Source organism: Choloepus didactylus, chromosome 6, assembly GCF_015220235.1.
Source record: "Choloepus didactylus isolate mChoDid1 chromosome 6, mChoDid1.pri, whole genome shotgun sequence".
Classification (NCBI taxonomy): domain Eukaryota; kingdom Metazoa; phylum Chordata; class Mammalia; order Pilosa; family Megalonychidae; genus Choloepus; species Choloepus didactylus.
In genome coordinates this window covers 32,365,834-32,386,923 of record NC_051312.1, presented here as the reverse complement: position 1 = coordinate 32,386,923, position 21,090 = coordinate 32,365,834, and the positions used below count along the sequence as shown (strand labels likewise).

Here is a 21,090-nt window from a genome sequence, read left to right as displayed (position 1 = left end):
CATTTTTTTTCTTTTCTAATTTTAGTGTTCTTAGGCATTCTAGCACCTTTTCACCACCTGCCATATACAAAATTCCTGTATCTTTCTTGAGCCAAAAACAAAGCCTCTAACAAATTCATAGCCCTTTTCAAGTATGGTATTAGTTGCCAAGTTTATTCATTATAGAGCAGTTCCCAAGGGGTAGTGTCCCGGAGAAATGGAGAAAACAAAGCAATAGAGGAGCAGTAGTTTTATGGACTTCAAGAGTACCATTACAAACCTGAAATTTCTACATTGCTGTGGCTGCAGGTTAGAGTAACTGTAGATTGGCAGAGGCAAGCTATTTCTAATATGACTCTTGGTTAATCTAAAAACTACACAACTAAGGATACACTGCTTCCCATTACTTACAGAGAGAGATACATAAGCGGGCCAAATTAATAAGAAAAGGATGTAACATTTGTTGAGTGCCTGCAATAAGGCAGGCATTGTGCAAGGCCTTTTTCAAAGTTCTGATTCATATGTTAACACATTTAATCACCAAAGCAATCTGCAAGGTATTATTATCTCTATATTATAGATGAGAAAACCAAGACCCAGTCTAATTTGCTCAAGTCAGTAAGTAATGAAGAAGGGATTCTAAACTGATTCCATTTAGTTCACAGTTTATGCCCATTCCACTACTTCTCTGACCAATCCTCCCCAGTGTCTTTTACAAGTTTCTCTTCCTCTGTCCTCATCTTAAATATTGTTATTTCCCAGAGTTCCATTCCTGGCTCATTGCTTTTCTCACCATACACAGTTACTGAGCAGTCACATCTCATGACTTTTCCTACCAGCTTAGGCAGATGACTTCTAAATCTCTGTCTCTAACCCTGAACTCCCCCTGAGCACCGGACCCATGCTTCCAGTGTCCTGTTGGCCTCATCCATCTCTGCTTGCATATCTGACAGGTACTTCATTTTCACTATGTCTGAAACAGAACTTTTCATCCTTGCCCTCAAATCTTTATCCTTGCCCTCAAATCTTGGGTATCCTATAGCAGTTCCCAGTCTCCCAGTCTCCCAATATCATGCCATCTTCCTAGACTCCTTTTTTGTCACCCCTCACATACAGTCAGATGAGAAGTCCTACTGATCCCATCTCCAAAATAGTTCCTCAATCCCTGACGCTTCCTCTTGATTCCTATTATTGTCCCAGTTCTTATTTGGACTCTTGCAGTAGGCTTCTAGTGGACTCTCCTATCTATCTTGCTCTTTTTAGAGCCAAGTGATTTATATATATAATGAAAATCTGACTGTGCTATCCTTCCCTTACTTAAAGCCCTTTAAAAGTGTCCCCATCATCTACAGAATAAAGCAAACAAGGCTTTCCATGCCCTGATCTCTGCCTCCCTTTATTGCTTCTCTTCCAGCAACTCCTTGCCTTAAAATTTACTCTTCAGTTATTCTAACTCAACTCACACGTTGTTTCACATAAGGATGACTTTGTTTAGGCTCTTCTATAGCACTACCACCATATCCTTTCACCTGGATAAACTCCCACTTCAGTACTCATCTCAGATAGCACTTTCTCTAGTACACCTTCCCTCAAGAATCCCATAACCTCAGCTTACAAAATGGGCTAAACCCTGTCTGGTGTGTTCCTTAGCCCCCATCATTAAATTATCAACATGTTTTGAAATCAGTTGTTTGCTTTCTCCACTGTAAGTTCTTTGAGTGCAGAGTCCATCTTATTCAGGTTTGTAATCCTCACGCCTCATCCTATGCCTGGTAGAGAGAGGGCTTTCAATAACTTAGTATAATTGAACTACAACATGTAAATGTCCCAAAGACAACCTCTATATCGGAGGCTCGAACTAGAACCTTTTTTATGTAAATCAAATCTGACAACTATTCTAATACAAGTACTGAAGTCTAATATAATACAAGTACTGAATTTGTACCAACATGTCCCTAGTACAGACAGCGGTCAACTATCTCTTTATGATCCTTCCTCAGAACCCAGTAGTTCCCAAATAGCCAGTCCAGGACTGGGCAGGGAATCTGTAACTTTAATAAGCACCCCAAACTCTTTTCCACAGAAGCTGCACCATTTTACATTCCCACTAATAATGGGAATTGTTGTTTCTCCCCATCTTCTCCAACACTTGTTATTTTCCATGTTTTTAATAATAGCCTTCTTCTGGATGTGAAATGGTATCTCATTATGGTTTTTACTTGCATTTCCCTAAAGGCTAAAGATAGTGAGAATCTTTTCACTTGCTTTTTGTCCATTTCCATGTCTTCTTTGTAGAAATGTTTAATCAAAGGACTAAAGTCCTTTGATGCACAATAGTTTTTAATTTTGGAGAACCACTTTTTATCTATTTTTTCTTTTCTTGCTTGTGCTTTTGGTATAAAGTATAAGAAACCATTGCCTAACACAAGGTCCTGAAGAGGCTTCCTTATGTTTTCTTCTAGGAGTTTTATAGTTTTGCTTCTTATATTTAAATCCTTGATCCACTTTTAGTTGATTTTTGAATATGGTATAAGATAAGGGTCCTCCTTCATTCTTTTGCAAATGGAGATCCAATTTTCCCAATACCATTTGTTGAAAAGACTATTCTTTCCCAATTGAATGAACTTGGCCCTCTTGTGAAAAAATCAATTGGCCATAGACGTGAGGATTTATTTCTCAACTCTCAGTTTGAATCCATTGGTCTATATGTCTATCCTTGTGCCAGTACCACACTGTTTTGAGTACTATAATCTTGTAACAATTTTTAAAACTGGGAAGTATGAGTCCTCCAACTTCATTCTTCTTTTTCAAGATGGTTTGGGCTATTTGGGGTCCCTTATCCTTCCATATAAATTTGGTGACTAACTTTTCCATTTCTGCAAAAAAGTCAGTTGGAATTTTGATTGGGATTGCATTGAATTTGTAAATTACTTTGAGTAAAATTAGCATCTTAACAATATGGAGCCATCCACTCCATGACTATGGAGTATCCTTCCATTCATTTAATTCTTTGATTTCTTTTAGCAATGTTTTGTAGTTTGCCATGTATAAGTTATTTACATCCTTGGTTAAATTTATTTCTAAATATTTGATTCTTTTACTTGCTATTGTAAATGAAATTTGTTTCTTGATATCCTCTTCAGATTGTTCATTACTAGATTATAGAAACACCACTGATTTTTGCATATTGACCTTGTACCCCACTACTTTGCTGAATTTGTTCATTAGCTCTAGTAGCATTGTTGTGGATTTTTCAGGACTTCTATATGTAGGATCATGTCATCTGGAAAGCTTTACCTCTTCCTTTCCAAATTGGATGCCTTTTATTTCTTTTTCTTGCCTAATTCTCTGGCCAGAATTTCCAGAACAAATTTGAATAACAGCAGTGACAGTGGATATCCTTGTCTTTTTCCTGATCTTAAAGGGAAAGCTTTCAGTCTTCCACCATTGAGTATAATGTTAGCTGTGGGATTTCTTTCTACTCCTAGTTTTCTGAGTGTTTTTGTTTGTTTGTTTCAAGAAGAGGTGCTGGATTTTGTCAAATACGTTTTGTGTGTCAATTGATATGATCATGTGATGATTAATATATGACATTAGCTGATTCTCTTATGTTGAACCACCCTTACATACCTGAGGTAAATCCCACTTGATCATGGTATATAATTCTTTTAATGTGCTATTGGATTTGGTTTGCTAGTGTTTGTTGAGAATTTTCTCATCTGTATTCATAAGGGATATTGGTCTGTAATTTTTTGTCTTATGGTGTCTTTATCTGGCTTTGGTATTACTGTGATGTTGGCCTCATAGATTGAGTTAGGGAGCATTCCTTCTTCAAATTTTTGGAAGAGTTTGAGCAGGATTGGTTTTAATTCTTGGAATTTTTGGCAGAATTCACCAGTGAAGCCATCTGGTCCTGGGTGTTTCTTTTTTGAGAGGTTTCTTGATTATTTGATTCAATCCCTTTACTTGTCATTTGTCTGTTGAGATCTATTCCTTCTTGAGTCAATGTAGATAATTGGTGTTTCTACAAATATGTCCATTTCATCTAGGTTAACTAATTTATTGGTGTACAGTTGTTCATGGTATCATCTTATAATATTTCTATGGGTTTGGGAGTAATGTTCCCTTTCATTTCTGATTTTAGTTATTTGCGTACTCTCTCCCTTTTTCTTTGTCTAATTAAAGGTTTGTCAATTTTATTGATCTTTTCAAATAACCAATTTTTTTGGTTTTGTTGATTCTGTTTTTTTAAATTCTGTATTTCATTTACTTCTTCTAAGTTTGTTATTTCCTTTCCTCTGCTCGCTTCGGGTTGTGTTTGCTCTTCTTTTTCTAGCTCCTCCAATTGTGAAGTTAGGTCTCTATTTGAGATCTTTCTTTATTTTTAATGTAAGACTTTGGAACTATAAATTTCCCCCTCAGAACTGCCTTTGCTGCATCCCATAAGTTTTGGTATGTTGTATTTTCATTTTCATTCACCTCAAGATATTGCCCAATGTACCTTGTGATTTCTCCTTTGACCTATTACTTGTCTAAGAATGTATTGTTTAATTTCCACATATTTGTGAATTTTCCGGTTCTCCCTCTGTTATTGAATTCCAGCTTCATTCTTTTGTGGTCAGAGAAAATATATTGTATGATTTCAATATTTTTTAATTTATTGAGACTTCTTTTGCGACCTAACATAAGGTCTATCCTGGCCAAAGATCCCATGTGCACTAAACAAGAATGTGTATTCTGCTGCTGTTGGTTGAAGTGTTCTGTATATATCTGTTTGGTCTTGTTGCTTTATAGTATCATTCAAGTCTTCTATTTCCTTATTGATCTTCTATCTAGATGTTCAGTCCATTATTGAAAGTGGTACATTTAAGCTTCCTACTATTAATGTAGAACCATCTACTTCACCCTTCACATCTGTCAATATTTGTTTCATATATTCTGGAGCTCTGTCATTATATGCATACATATTTATAATTGTCTTCATGTTGAATTGACTCCTTTATCAGTTTATAGTGACCTTTTTTGTTCCTTTTAACAGTTTTTTACTTAAAGTATATTTTATCTGATATTAGTATAGGTACCCTGGCTCTCTTTTGATTACTATTTGCATGGTATATATTTTTTCCATCCTTTCACTTTCAGCCTACTTGTGTGTTTGAATTTAAGGTGGGTCTCTTGTAGATAGCATATAGTAAGGTCATGCTTTTTTATCCATTCTGCCAATCTTTGCCTTTAGACTAGAGAGTAATCCATTTACTTTTTTTTTTATTTTGAAATAAATTCAAAGTTACAGGAACAGTTGCAAAAACAATACAAACCTCATACACAGCATACCCTGATCCCCCTCCCCCGATACCCCGATCCACCAACTTTAACATGCTGTCACACCGCCATTTCTTTCTTTCCCTCCCTCCCTCCCTCCGTCCCTCCCTATCATCCATCATCTATTGCTCTGTCTTCTGAACATATGAGAGCAAGCCACACACATCCTTGAACAAACACTATAATTCACATATACAATTCCCATGAACAAGAACATTCTTTTATGCAATCCCATTAAGCACAGCTAAGAAGTTCAAGAAATTCAACATTGATACAAAGCTTACATTCTATATTTCCTTTTTTTTTTTTCCTTATGTCCCAACTGTGTCCCTTTGAGCCTCGTGTCCTCCATCCTCAGATCCCATCCAGGATCATCCTTGGCATTCAATTGTCATCTATTTAGACTGTCTTTTTTTTTTTTTTCAATTGTGGAAGCATATATACAGCCTAAATCTTCCTATTCCACCCCCTCCCTAGCATTCGATTAGTGGGATTAATTACATTTAGAATGTTGTAATGCTATCACCTTCCCACCGTCCATTACTAGAAATTTCCCTTCACCTCAAACAGCAACCCTACACTCATTTCTTAACTCCCCATTGCCCCTTCCCCCACTTCTCATAACCCGTACTCTACTTTTCATCTCTACGGTCATATTCTCTGATAATTTCTTTGTGTTTACTGTGGGGCTTAAATTTAACCTCTTAAATCCATAACAACCTTGGTTTTCTTTGATACCAACTTAACTTCCATAGGACATGTAAACTATGTTCCTATACTCCTCCATTCCCCCACCTTTATATAGTTCTTGTCAAAAATTACATATTTTACATTGAGTCCAAAACCACTGCTTTGTCATTAGAGTTTATGTATTTTATATCCTGTAGGAAGTAAAAGTGGAGTTACAAATCAAAAATTATTGACTTCTATTTGTATTCCATTGTGGTCAGAGAATGTGCTTTGAATATATTCAATTGTGGGTTTTTTTTGTTTTTTTGTTTTTTTTTTTATTGAGGCTTGTTTTCTGTCCCAGCATATGGTCTGTTCTGGAGAAAGATCCGTGATTACTAGAGAACAATGTGTGTCCTGGTGATCTGGGATGTAAGGTTCTATATATGTCTGTTAAAATTCTCTATATCTCTTTCTCCTTTCTTTGTTTCTCTGTCAGTAGGGCTCCCTTTAGTATCTGAAGTAGGGCAGGTCTTCTGTTGGCAAAATCCCTCAGCATTTGTTTGTCTGTGAAAAATTTAAGCTCTCCCTCAAATATGAAGGAGAGTTTTGCTGGATAAAGTATGCTTGGTTGGAAATTTTTCTCTCCCAGAATTTTAAATATGTCATGCCACTGCCTTCTCGCCTCCATGGTGGCCACTGAGTAGCCACTACTTAGTCTTATGTTGTTTCCTTTGTATGTGGTGAATTGCTTTTCTCTTGCTGCTTTCAGAATTTGCTCCTTCTCTTCAGTGTTTGACAGTCTGATCAGAATATGTCTTAGAATGGGTTTATTTGGATTTATTCTATTTGGAGTTTGCTGGGCATTTATGCTTTATGTATTTATATTGGGTAGAAGTTTTCCCCAACAATTTCTTTGAATACTCTTTCTAGACCTTTACCCTTCTCTTCCCCTTCTGGGACACCAATGAGTCTTAAATTTGGACGTTTTATTTTATCTATCATATCCCTGAGATCCATTTTGATTTTTTCGATTTTTTTCTCCATTCTTTCTTTTGTTCTTTCATTTTCTGTTCTGTAAACCTCTAGGACACTGAGTCATTGTTCAGCTTCCTCTAATCTCGTATAATGAGTATGCAGAGTTTTTTAAATTTGGCCAACAGTTTCTTTTATTTCCATAAGATCTTCTATTTTTTTATGTACTCTTGCAATTTCTTCTTTATGCTCTTCTAAGGTCTTCTTTATGTCCTTTATATCCTGTGCCATGTTCTTCTTCATGTCCTTTATATCCTGTGCCATGCTCTTCTTCATGTCCTTTATGTCCTGTTCCATGCTTTCATTGTGTGATTTTATGTCTTTGATTAATTGCGCCAAGTACTGTGTCTCTTCTGATCGTTTGATTTGGGTGTTTGGGATCGGGTTCTCCATATTGTCTGGTTTTATTATATGCTTTAAGATTTTCTGTTGTTTTTGGCCTCTTGGCATTTGCTTTGCTTGATAGGGTTCTTTCAAGTTATAAAAAAAACCAATCTAATTTTTCAGATCTACAGCTTGGTGGCATTCACTTTCTCTAACTAACCAGCAGATGGCATCTGCGAGTCACCTATTCCCCTCAAGTCAGTTCTCCACAACTTTGTCTTTGTGGTGTGTGTGGAAATGATTCTTGTGGGGTTCAATTTGTGCACTAAGTTTGGGTGTGTTGTTGGTACTGTCCGACCTGAATGTGGGGCATATCTCTGTGTGTTAGGGAGGCAGGGTAGCTTTAATATTCAAACCTCCCAGGTGTTCCTGGAGATTCAGGGCTGTTGCAAGAGTCTAAGCCTTCATTTCAGTCTTGCCACAGATTTTCTCTTCCGCTGACCCACAGGTCCCTGGCATTGACGTAGGGTCCCTGGGTTTTCCAAGCGGGCCCCTCTTCTCAGCTGTGATTTTCCAGGATTTCTGCTGCGGGAAGGCTGTGCTACATCACAATGCGCACTGTCCCTCAAGGGAAGCCCCAGGCCACTGGGCCATGCAGGGGCACTCCCAGCCTGATGCAAAAATGGCTGAATGGGGCGTCTCAACCCCCCCCCCCCTTTTCGCACAGCTCCACCTTCCCAGCTCCAGGACCACTAGCTGTGGGTGCACCCAAGGCCACTGTCTATGGCTGATATTGTGGCATGTGCACTGTGCCATGGGATACACTCCCCGTCAGACTGGGTTTCCTGGCACGGCTCTGGGCTATGCGTCCGGCCCCGGACAGGAGTGTTGCCAGCATGCCGGGGAGCCGGCTGCAAGCGGCGTGGTTTCTTTCTCCTTTGGGCTCTCCCCTCTGCCCCCCTGGCCCTGAGGCAATCAGCAGTGGGCGGCTATGCTCCACGCCAGACACCGAGAGGTTGGCACAGCCCACTCCTGCTGTGCTTCACTGCGCGGTTCTCACTGTCACAACTGCAGCCGCTCCTGGGTTTTTTGTTTTTTTTTTTAAAGAACTGGTCTGTCTCCAAATGCCAGCCCCCAGTTTCCCCACACTGCAGCGTGGCCACAGGACTTTCAGCCGGCTTACTCACTCGTTTCAGAATGCAGACTCCCAGTTTCACCAAGTGCACGGTCCCTGTGGTTTTAGCAGACCTTGTCCAGCTGGTGCATCACTGGAAGTGGTGTTCTGGGTCACTTTCTGGTTTTTATCTACTATTTTTCACAGAGGTGTTTTTTGCCCTGTCTCACCTAGCCACCATCTTAGGTTCTCTTCCATTTACTTTTTTTTTTTTTTTCATTTTTATTGAGATTGTTCAGATACCGTACAATTATCCAAAGATCCAAAGTGTACAATCACTTGCCCCTGGGTACCCTCATACAGCTGTGCATCCATCACCAAACTTAATTTTTGTTCAATTTTTAGAAACTTTTTATTACTGCAGACAAGAAATAAAGTAAAAGATGCAAAAAGAAAAAAAGAAAAGGAAACTCTAATCCTCTCCTATCCCTAACCAACCCCCCTCAATTGTTGACTCGTAGTATTGGTATAGTACATTTGTTACTGTTTATGAAAAAATGTTGAAATACTACTAACTGTAGTATATAGTTTGCAATAGGTATATATTTCTTCCCTATATGCTCCTCTATTATTAACTTCTAATTTTATTGTCATACATTTGTTCTGGTTCATGGAAGCGATTTCTAGTATTTGTACAGTTGATCATGGACATTGCCCACCATAGGATTCAGTGTTATACATTCCCATCTTTTGACCTGCAACTTTCCTTCTGGTGACATATATGACTCTGAGCTTCCCCTTTCCACCTCATTCACACACCACTGGGCACTGTTAGTTGTTCTCACATCTTGCTACCGACAACCCTGTTCATTTCCAAACATTTAAGTTCATCCTAGTTGAACATTCTGCTCATACTAAGCAACTGCTCCCCATTCTTAAGCCTAGTCCTTTATCTTGGTACCTTGTATTTCATGTCTATGAGTTTACATATTATAATAAGCTCCTATCAGTGAGATCCTGCAATAATTGTCCTTATGTGTCTGGCTTATTTCACTCAGTATATTGCCCTTGAGGTTTGTCATCAACCCATTTTTTTTTTTTTTAATATGGTTTTGTTCACTCACCATACATTCCAACCTAAGTAAATAATCGGTGGTTCTCTGTATGGTCATATATTTATGTGTTCACCACCTTCACCACTATCTATATAAGGGCATCTACCTTTCTTCCACAAGGCAAGAGGGAGAGTCAAAGAAGGTAGAGAGGCAAAAGAAAGAGGAAAAAAAAATGACAGCTAGGAAGCAGCAAAAGGAAAAATAACCTTAAATCAAAGTAGAGTAAAGACTCAGACAATACCACCAATGTCAAGTGTCTAACATGCCTCCCCTATCCCCCCCTCTTATCTGCATTTACCTTGGTATATCACCTTTGTTACATTAAAGGAAGCATAATACAATGATTCTATTAGTTACAGTCTCTAGTTTACATCCTCCATTTACTTTTAAAGTTACTACTGACAATGCAGGATTTTTTCTGCCATTTTGCTATTTTGTCTTTTTAAGTCTTACACATTTTTTGTCCCTCAATTCATCAATTAATGCCTACTTTAATATTTATTTGACTTTTTGTAGCATACCATGTTGAGTCCCTTCTCATTTCTTTCTGTACATATTCTTCATATATTTTCTTTATGGTTACCATGGGACTTAAATTTAACAACCGCATCTATAATAATCATGTTTGATTTGATACCAACTTAACTTTAATAGCATATACTTACCATCTATATCCCCACCTTTTTATTGTACTTGTTGCAAATTATGTTTATACATTGTGTGTCCAAAACCATAGATTTGTCATTACTTTTTATTCATTTGCATTTTGGGACCTGTAAGGAGTAAAAACTGGAATTATGTACCAAAAAATACAATACAATACTACTGGTATTTATAATTACACATATGGTTACATTTAGTAGATATCTTTATTTCTTTATGCCATTTTGATCCACTGCCTAGTGTCTTTTCCTTTCAGTCTTAAGGACTCCTTTTAGCATTCTTTATAGGGCAGGTCTAGTGATGAAAAACTCCCTCAGCTTTTGTTCAACTTGGAATGTCTTAATCTCTCCCTCATTTTTGAAAGTCAGCCTTGCTAAATATAAAATTCTTTGTTGGCAATTGTTTTCTTTCAGAACTTTAAATATTTTTTTCCAATGCCTTCTTGCTTACCTGGTTTCTGATGAGAAATCAGCACTTAATCTTATTGGGGCTCCCTTTTACATAATACGTTGCTTTTCTCTTTCAGCTTTCAGAACTTTCTCCTTGTCCTTGGCATCTGACAGTTTGACTACTATGTGTCTGTTTCTCTTTGACTTTATCCTGTTTGGGGTTCATTGGAATTCTTGAATGTCTTGAATGTCTTTTGTTAAATTGGGAAAGTTTTCTGCCATTATTTCTTTGAATTTTCCTTCTGCCCCTTTCTCTCTTCTCCTTCTTAGATTCCCATAATTCCTATTTCAGTATACTTGATGGCGTCCCACAGGACTTTTAGGCTCTCTTCACTTTTTAAAATTCTTTTTCTGTTCCTCAGCCTGAATTATTTCAATTGTTTTGTCTTCAAGATCTCTGATTCTTTGTCCTGCCAGCTCCAATCTGCTGCTGAAACCCTCTAGGGAATTTTTCATTTCAGTTGCTGGTTAATAGCTTCAGTATTTGTTTGTTTCTTTTTGAAATTTTCTGTTTCTTTATTGAGATTCTCATACTGTTCCTTCATTGATTTCCTGTTATCCTTTGTTCTTTCTCTGTGGTTTCCTTTATGATCTTGAGCATATTAAGGATCATTTTTTTAAGTTTTATCTGGTATGTCCAAAGTCTGATGGTTTCTGGATTTTTATTTTGTTTCTTTGGGTGGGCCATAATTTCCTGTTTCTTTGTTTTGTCTTGTCATCTTTTGTTGCACACTGCACATTTTAATATTTTAATGTTAACTCTAGGGTTTAGTCCCTGAGTGATCTATTCTTTAAGTTTGTATCCAGCTAGTGATATGACAAAGATTTCCTTCAGTGCCAGGAGCTAACCAAAAACAAACAAACCAATGCAAAAAATATCTTTCATAGTCTTTGCAAATTTGTTCTGCTTTGGCTCGTGCTTCACTTCAAAGTTTAGCCCTCCTACTATCAAGAAAATCAGCCCAAGGCAAATGTGAAGGGGAAGGTCTTCTCTGTCTTTTCTGAGTTGTGTCTTGTCCTGGGCTTGAGCTTGCTCCTGGCATTAGGAATTACCCTGTTTACAAGAATTCATATGCCCTGTTTACAAGAATTCATTTTCATTCACCACCACCACCCCTTCCAGGTGCTCTGTTGTGTGACTTAAAACAGGTAATCCTTTGCATCGAGCTATTTTAACTTTTCACACTGCTTTAGCTGTCTGCATGCTGCTTCTGCTTGTAGGGCAAGTTCTGGGAGGGTTAGGTTTTCTTACTCAGTCTTTCAGGCAGCCACCTGATAGATTGTCACAGACATGCAGACTCCCCAGTATACTCCTAGGGGTTACTCTGCTTCCTCCAGAACAAGGGCAGAGACCCAAAATGGTAGCATAGGCTGACTCCACATGACACAGGAAGGGGATGGGGGAGGGGTCATCAAGGACACCATGAGTCTCCTACCATTTTTAAAGCTAGGTTTTATTGATTTAGCACTTGCCCAATTACTGCAGCCCTTTAACTATTTTCTGGAGCTTTGAGGAAGATAGCTCTGCCTGTTTTTGCTGGTTGCTCAAAAATTCTGTGGGGGAAGGGCACCATGGAGTGTCTTACCCCACCATCTTGTTAGACTGGAAACTTCAGATAATTGTTTTTGTTTTTGTTTTTTAATAAAAGTTTAATTACTCTCTTGCCTGGAGGCATCATCAGTCTGGGTGAAGGGAAGCAGACATTATTTGGGTGTCTGGACATGACAAGCAGGGTCACATTTGGATTTACTGAGTTTATCTCAAGCAGTAGGAAACTTTGTTTATGAAATTTGGTTTGAAGGAATCATGGAGACTCCTTTTATCTAATTTTTAAAATCATAACCTTACATGTTCATTTATAAAGTATATTTGTACAAAATGTGTAGTGACTAGTTGGTGATTTCAGTCTGATTTTCTCATAAAAGTTAACGAGTATCTAAAAAAATCACTTCTTAATTATATATTCTAAGTTATTTCTGCAATATTAAGGCCTAGCAGGAAAAAAAGAGAGAGAAAAAAAAAGATTACTGTTAAAATAGTTCCAATGTTCAAAAACAGGAATCAGCACTTTTTAATTCCTTTTTTTATATTCCTTTTCTTATAAAAGCATCTACTTTAAGCCACAGCAAATTTGAAGTTTCAAATCATCCTGTCCACCAAATTTATTACTTGACTGCAGCCCTATTACCTTCCTCTAGACATCCTAATGAAGCAAGAAACTTCTTCAGTGCCCAGCATACTAGTCTGGGAAGAAAGTCTCTTCATCTTGTCTAAAGCAGGACTTCAGCAGACATCTGTGCAGGAGCCCAGGAAAGTACCCACCATGTGGAATGTAGAGCAAAAGAAATGATTATTTTAGTTATTTTAAATCATATTTCTCATAACTTTTAAAAAGCCAAATATCTGTGACATGCTCAACAGCTTCGATTCCTGACCACATAAGTATACTTGTGTCTGATCCTTCAGTAATAATAGTATGGTAGCTCCCCTATGTATGCTGTTTTGAACAAAACTATGGTCCTACCTCTTACTCTACTTAAACCTCTAATTGTAAAATTGTTTTTGGTATTCTTTCCCTTGAGGTTGGATCACTACATTATGGTATATCATTGAACTGATTTACCTATTCTTCATTTCATTCTCTGTTTTATTTTTTTACATGTATGTAAGCTTCTAATTCTCAACTGCAAAGGGCACTTCTGATTATATAGATATATCACTGTTTGAAGTTGCCCCTAGATTCTATCACCCTCTCTGTAACAGTCCTACTCTGTGACTTTGAGCAAAATTTTTATCTTAAACACTTAACTTTGCACACCACTCTTCATTGAGCATAAAACCAGTATGATCATGCCACCTCTAGAAAAAAAAGTTTAGTGACTCAGTGGGTCTGTTATGTCTGAAAGGAAATTGCCTGCTAACTCATTCTTCTAAATTCTTCCCCTTGGGCTCCTGGCCCAAATGGAGAATTGCTCTTGCTGGCAGCCTCCATGACTGCCAAGAGGAACTTTGCTGCACTGCCTTTGAAGTGGTGGAGCAAAGCCATTACTGGCATGCTTGGAAGATCCGGCACCCTGGAGAATCCTTGGGCCCCCACCCACACCCTCTTTGGGAGGTTCTTTTCTAAAGGTGTGTTCAGACTTACATCACACAGAGGAGACATCCTTCTTGCCAAAAGCTTGCTTTTCTTCCCACAGCTATGGGGAAGGTCGTAAAGGGGAAATAGGAACTGGGTATAATATTGGTAAATATTTTGAGCACTTCAGATAAAAATGATAAGCACAGGCCGCGGGGGCCGAGGAGGGGGGCGGGGAGGCGGAGACCCGAGCGCGCTCGCGGGGCGGGCGGAGGCGGCGAGGGCTGCGGGGACCCGGGCCCGGAGGATGCGGAGCCCCTGCCTCGGCCCAGCCGGAGCAGATGATGGCGATTCGGGAGCTCAAAGTGTGTCTTCTCGGGGATACCGGGGTGGGGAAATCCAGCATCGTGTGCCGATTCGTCCAGGATCACTTTGACCACAATATCAGCCCTACTATTGGGGCATCCTTCATGACCAAAACAGTGCCTTGTGGGAATGAACTTCATAAATTCCTCATCTGGGACACTGCGGGTCAGGAACGGTTTCATTCACTGGCTCCCATGTACTATCGAGGCTCCGCGGCAGCTGTCATAGTGTATGACATTACCAAACAGGATTCATTTCATACCCTAAAGAAATGGGTTAAAGAGCTGAAAGAACATGGCCCAGAAAACATTGTGATGGCTATTGCTGGGAACAAGTGTGACCTCTCAGATATTAGGGAGGTTCCCTTGAAGGATGCTAAGGAATATGCTGAATCCATAGGTGCCATCGTGGTTGAAACAAGTGCAAAAAATGCCATTAATATTGAAGAACTCTTCCAAGGAATCAGTCGCCAGATCCCACCCTTGGGCCCCCATGAAAATGGAAACAACGGAGCGATCAAAATTGTGAAGCCAACCTCATCCAACGGCTGGCGGTGCTGTTGACGCGGAGGCCGCCACGGCCGTCCCCGAGCATCCAAAGCCCAGGCCCACTTGCTGCCTGCCGGCCCCCTCCTCGGAGGCCTGGCACCTTCCTTGGAGAAAGTGAGCCTGCTGGCTGTGCACGGTGGAAGACCTGCTGGGAACAGGGAAGAAAATGTCCCTGGAAGAGGATTTTCTAAAACTCCCGATTGAAGCCCACCACACCACCGCCAAGCGGCCTTTAGCGCGTGAAACACACAAGGGGACGGATGTTAGGTAATGCGTAGATGCTTGAGTTTTTTGTTACAAAACCTCAAAGAATTCTTGAATTTGTACAAAAGTCTTGCTGACTTAGTGTGGGGTGGGGTTCCAGTGTCCCATTTCCTGTGTCACCTGGCCAAATTTCAGTTACATCTTCAACTCCAGTGCCTTTGTCACCTAACCAGCCTTCGCTGAACCGCACATTTAATTTAGAAGGTAAGCTTCTAGCTGGCTTTGGAATGAAGCCTTTACTTAACATTGTCTGAAGGAAATCCGAGAAGTGTAATTAGACCATCACTCAAGCTCAAGACAAGCTCTTACGAAAGAGGAGAAAGACGTGTTAGAAACTGTTGTCCACAGCTCTGACTTTTTTTTTTTTCCACAGCTCTGACTTTTAATTGATCAACATTTTTCTTTCTTTGGGTCACATACAAACCAACCAAATGTGACTAAAATATTGTGTATAATTTTGGGGTTGGGAGGCCTGGTTTGAAAGAGTCATTTAAGTAGTTACTATCTAAGCAGTGACTGATGTTGAATACAAATATTATTTAGGAGTCTGCCTGGCATGTGGCACTCCACAGTAATATTTCTTAAGAGAATATGTTCTGGTGTCTTATGTAGGGGGAGAAATCACCTGGAGGATATTTGAGTCTAAGTCGAAGGACAAACGTCTAATAGCAATTGATTATAGATTACAGGAAGGGCAGCCAGAGGAAGTATCTTAAGATTTGAGACACCACCTGCCCCCCCCCCCCCCAAAAAAAAAAGACAAAATCAGAGAAAGCATTTTCAAAGTTGCCAGGCTTGGGGAGGTGGGTAAACCTCGGGCAAACACGAGGTACTGCCCTGGAACTAAACTGCAAATAGGTTTCCATGAAAACCTTCCTCTTCAGATTCCTTGTCTGCTCAATTAATAAAAAGTGGCTGGAAGTAAACAAAAGGGATAAAAGAGATGGGACAGAAGACAAGCTGTTTCCAACCCCAGTTCAAAACCAACCGCCATTGTAACTTCCATAAAGACCTGGTATCATGAAGCAGGTGATTTCCTATCAGGCTTATATTGGGAGGTGATTTTTAGGGACAGGGTGTTTTACAGGAAAACTGTTAAAAAAAAGGGGCTCGGAAATGGTTAGTCAAGGAGCAGGTAGCCAGGTAGCCTGGGTGCAAGCATTTATTGGAAACCTACAGCAGAAACGGTAGGAATGAGAGTGTGAACTGGCTAAAGACCTCAAACCCTTAGTGGCTCAGTGGGCTGGTGCGTTCGAGTCCCATCACAGCTGTGCCCACCATCCTCTTGACAGGCTAGAGACCCCAAAGCATCAACAGAAGGAAGAGTCCTTGAGGGTCTGAGTTTACAGGTGCCACTTTCTTGTTACTATGACTTCATGTTGACTGCAGTCAAGGAGGCAGGGCTGGGTGAAATCACAGATTTGTTTTGCACCTCAAGAATGTGCCTTTCATTTGATGTTCTTACTACTTTTCTCAACTTGCGAGAATTGATTGACCATCTTAGAATGGGAATGCTGGAAAACACTTATGTTTGATTTTTGGTTCGAGAGAGAGAGAGGGCCTCTTAGTTTTCCCCGACAGTTAGCTCAGGAACTATTGGCAAGAGGGACTTGGCCATCTAGATGGGTCCACTGTAGGGAATTTTAGGGTTTTCTCCACACTGTCAGCATTGCTTGCCAACACAATTCTGCTTGTAGACCAAGCAGGAATCATGCTTCTTTCCAAAGGTAAAAGGAAAATCTAAGTCAAACGTTGAGGTGACCACTTTCCAGATGATGTGCAGGCTCGTCTCTGAACCTTTCATCATCCAGCTCTCCCTGAGACATTAGGGTTATTTCCAGACAGTCTTTGGGTTGTCTCACTAAGATGGTGCACCCACCCAGCAGAGACATAATGGCTTCTGGCTGGGTTTGCAGGGGTGGACCTCTTGCATGAAATGTCTAGTCTTAACCACATGACGCTGGCCACCTACCAAGGAGCCCATGGCTTCATTGCAGAAGCACACAAGGGTGTGAAACCACTCTGTTACCTCTCTGTACTGCCTTAACAATTCAGACCAATCAGAGGATATATTTACATCAATGCTGCAATGAGAGAATAGACAGCCACTGGGCACACGGCATTAATACACACATGGAATCTTCTCTGAGCAGGGATGCTTGGGCCTCATCCATCAGTGAGACTTTCCCTCCTCCCTTTATTTTAGCTTGGGATTACTTTCTGGCTGCTCTAATAATTGAACTATAACCACGTAACATTATGTGAAGACCTTGAAATTACTGTAGCTCCAAGTGTAGTTTCACGGGACGTAGCATCCTTCACATCCTTTCCCAAAACTCACTACCTTTCCCCAGTTTTCATTTCTCTCCTGTGTGGTATGTGTATATGTATGTAAATATGATTTATATCTGCCACACTGACATGTAATCCCTTTCGCCGGCTGAGTTTGGCTCGTGGCTCTCTGTTACATGACATTGGCATGGCTTCTCATAGGGATTGTCTCCCAGTTTGGAGCTCTCAGGAGTCATGTGGACGTTTGTTGTAGGTACATAATTGACTAGCCATTTCAGAGCTAAAATGGTACATTAGGATGCCAAATAGGACGTTACCTTGCAGACTCTAAAAGGTTGATGACTTAAAACTAAACTTTCACCAATGATTAGGGCCTATGCCCCAATGAAGAGTGAATTTGTTTTCCGAGGGTGGCACGTATCACCGAAATTTGCCCTCCGTGATCAAGGAATATGGCAGGTGATGGCTGGAACTGTGGGCTCCACTTCTCATGGCCCTGCCAGGCTCGTGGCAAGGTGAATAATGAGGTAGCTCATAAAGCTCATAAAGATGAATAATGAGGTAGCTCATAAATTAAAGGGATCTATACTCAGACCTGAGAGGTAGATAGTTTACTCGGTCAGCCATCATTATTTAAACCAGCCCCGGTGACGCAGTGTCTGCCCTGCCGTGCAAACTGCCCCTTTGCTTGTGTTGCTTCCGGGGTTCTTCTGGGCTGGACCCAGTTCATGCATCTAGAAGATGCCACCAGAGGGTGTTCGAACCTCTCTCCCCCTTGTAACTGCTAGCAAAGCATTTGCCTCAACAGTGCCCGACTGTATCTATTATTTTGGGTTTAACACACACTGATTCATACTAATAAATATTTTAAATTTAAAAAAAAAAAAAAAAAAAAAATGATAAGCACAGAGTCTTGTTTTGTTGCATGTTTATACTGCCCCTTGGGGAATGTGTTTTCTTTGGGCAACTGCCAATGAAAAAAAAATTAGCCTTTTCCTGAATCTGGGATTATTTCTTTAACTAGTCATGTTGGGAGGACAAGATAGAAAATGCTGCTTAAGTTAAGTCAAGACTGGAGCATGGTGATATTTATTTCTCCTCACTGCCCTTTTCAATTCATTGACAGCTGCTGAACAAATATGAACTGGTTTTTGATGAGACTCTCTCTCTTTCCCTCTTCCAAGTTGGAGTATTTTCATTTTAGTTCTCTTGCTCTAATGTATGAGACTTTAAAGGATTTGCCCCCCGCACATACATTTGTTCCTGTTATATAGCATCCAGTAGGAAATGGTTTCAGTTAAATGCCTCTTCTGTCACATTAGAGTCACTTTTTGGATTCCCATATGTTTTATCTTCTAGTTTCTATTGTAGCTCAGAATAGCTTTGGTTTTGTTTTCTTTAAGGAAAAGTGTGAATTTTTTGGTTTTGTTTTTGTTCTGTTTTGTTTGGTTTGGTTTGGTCCTCCCTCAAATTTGTTCCCTGTTTGACTAGAGCCAAAGAAGCTGTTAATATAGCATTTCTGTATCAGGAGCCAGTTGAGGTACATGTATGTACTTTATTGTTTGGGTTGACCTAGGGTGTGTCGTTTGGCTCTGGGCGTTCTGAATTAGTGTTAAAGTCTTCAACTCTTAATTAGCTCATCTCCATCTCTTCAAACAAAAGGGAAATGAGCATCTATTGCAATGTGCAGGACTGAGGTCTCGTATAAGGACAAATTTATTAGAGGTAATTAGAGGTTATTCAATGTCACACCATACCAGGTTCCTAAGCAATATTGCAGACTCTCTCTCTGAAGTTCTTTCTTATTGTGTTTTTGTTTGTTTGTTTGTTTGTTTCAGTAGAATAGATTGTTATGAAGAATGAACTGGTTACCAATCTACTTGAAGGCATGCGATGGACAGGTTAGCACTTAAAGTTACTTATTCTTTAGAACAAATAAGTTGTATTTTGTTCTAAGGGAATTCTAACACTGGTTTAATTGGGAGAATTAAATGAGCCTGAGGCTTATTTCAGAGAAGAACCCTTTTAGGTAGTATTTTCTTTTTATTTAGCTTGCCAACCTCTAATTCCCATTCCCTTAAGATGTGGTCAGTTTCCATGACTGCTAAATAAAACATGAATTTCTCATGTTACTTGAAGACTATTTGTGGGAGGTCTTGATTTGGGTCTTTGCATCTTTTGAGAAGTACATCATGGTTTATGCCTCTCACCTGAACCCTGCAAAGATAGTGGTGTTAACCTTAGAAAAGAACTTGCCTACCTCTCTATACAACTGTTCTAAAGCCATTTGCTTGTGAAGCAGTAACTTTTAGGACAATAGCCTGCGTCCTCTTCCTTTCTCTCCATCAGTCAATTCTTAGAGACTTATTAAATGCTGTTATTTTGGGGGTGGGGGGGTGGGGGGGTTGTGTTGTTTTTTTGTTTGTTTGTTTTTGTGTTTTTTGCTACTCTGCTGTCAGATGGAGAGAAGGGATTGGCAGAGCAGAAGAGGAACAATCTTTACAAACTTATCTTTAGAGTACTATGATCCTAGATGAGAGTAGGAACCAGAAAACATAGGTCTAAAATTGTCACAGTGACCTTATCTGACAGATAAGGTGTTTATATGAAGAAACATCAGTCCCAGTAAGCTATATTAAGCTACCTAATCTCTCAATGTCATAATTTCTCTGCTTGTAAAAGGGGAATAGTAATACTAATCACTCTTCTTCTGGAGTTTGGGAGAATTTTAATGGTTTAATGAATTTAATTCCACTCCTACAAGGGAATATATTGTTGGCTTTTAGGAGACTGAACTATTTGGGGGTCCCCCCAGGACCCAACAATCTATTACCTCTTCTAACACTCAAATAGAACTATTGTAAAAAGCTAACCCACTGCCAAAAAGTAAGCCATTTATTCTGTGGATAGATCAGGTCCAGTGTGAAAAAAAGGATTTTGATCTCTGCTTTGGAAAAACTCACTACACTGTCACAAAGATGTCCTTTTTTTCTTTCTTTCTCTCTTTTTAATATCAGAATAGAGGTGTAATTGTGTTTGATGGTTCACTTTGGGAGAATGTTAGGTTCAGTCCTGGAACCCATTAAATCAGATGATATACTCTTTTTTACTTTTAAGTCCCTAGAACATTCATTTTCAAGGGGGGGGGCAATATTGCCCCCAGGAGGCAATACTTTTTCCCTAGATGTTAGTAGATATTACAATAGTTTGTGGCTCTCTGGTACATAAACAGATATACAGTGTATCTATGGAATTAAATTTTATGGGCAAGTGGTGGGGAGCCAATTAGAAAAAAATAATGTCTAAAAAGGATCCTTGGCGGGAGGGGGTGAAAATGGAAAAAAAAAAAAAAAAAGATTAGGAAACTCTGCTCTAATCTAGAATAAGCATATTGTTAGTTGTCAGTTACCCTTTTGGACACCTTTGTTTCTCAGCAAAGGCAGGCTGCAAATTGTGAGGTGGAATGCAGATTGCTATTGATTATTCCTTCACTCTGACAGGAACTGAGTTCATAGAAAACTTGAAAGAAAATGCAGTTCACACCCTAAGGGGTAATGATCTCAGACAAATAACTCAAACATAAAATCTTTCAGTTAGAACCAATACTTTGTACCTAAATAAAATGTGGTTAAATCTCTAAGGTAAGGAGTTCCTTTTTTCTCCTGCTCCTTTAGCCTTTCAGAAAAGCACATCAATGGAAGGAGTGATCTTCAAAGTGCTTCACAAAAAAAGCCAGATTGGGAGAAAGGAGAGGGTTTGGGCCCTGCAGGCAGGAAGGGAATAACTGTCTAAATAGCGATGTGAGGTGTGCAGTGCTAAGACAAGGAAATTGGTAGAACTTGGCCTTTAAATGTCTAAGAAATTTTAAGTTTG

General features: G+C 39.5%; 2 protein-coding genes across 3 annotated transcripts in view; both read left to right on the top strand.

The window, feature by feature from the left end:
* C6H11orf49 (chromosome 6 C11orf49 homolog) overlaps positions 1 to 21,090 on the top strand; it is a 320,660-nt gene that overhangs the window by 246,313 nt on the left and 53,257 nt on the right. The gene's annotated exons all lie outside the window — the stretch shown is intronic.
* Positions 14,002 to 16,021, top strand: LOC119536056 (ras-related protein Rab-31-like). The gene has a single exon (XM_037838578.1). The coding sequence runs from the start codon at positions 14,089 to 14,091 to the stop codon at positions 14,674 to 14,676; it is 588 nt and encodes a 195-aa protein (XP_037694506.1). The 5' UTR covers positions 14,002 to 14,088; the 3' UTR covers positions 14,677 to 16,021.

Coding starts and splice junctions, on each gene's coding strand:
- LOC119536056 (XM_037838578.1), top strand. CDS start 14,089: ATGATGGCGATTCGGGAGCTCAAAGTGTGTCTTCTCGGGGATACCGGG.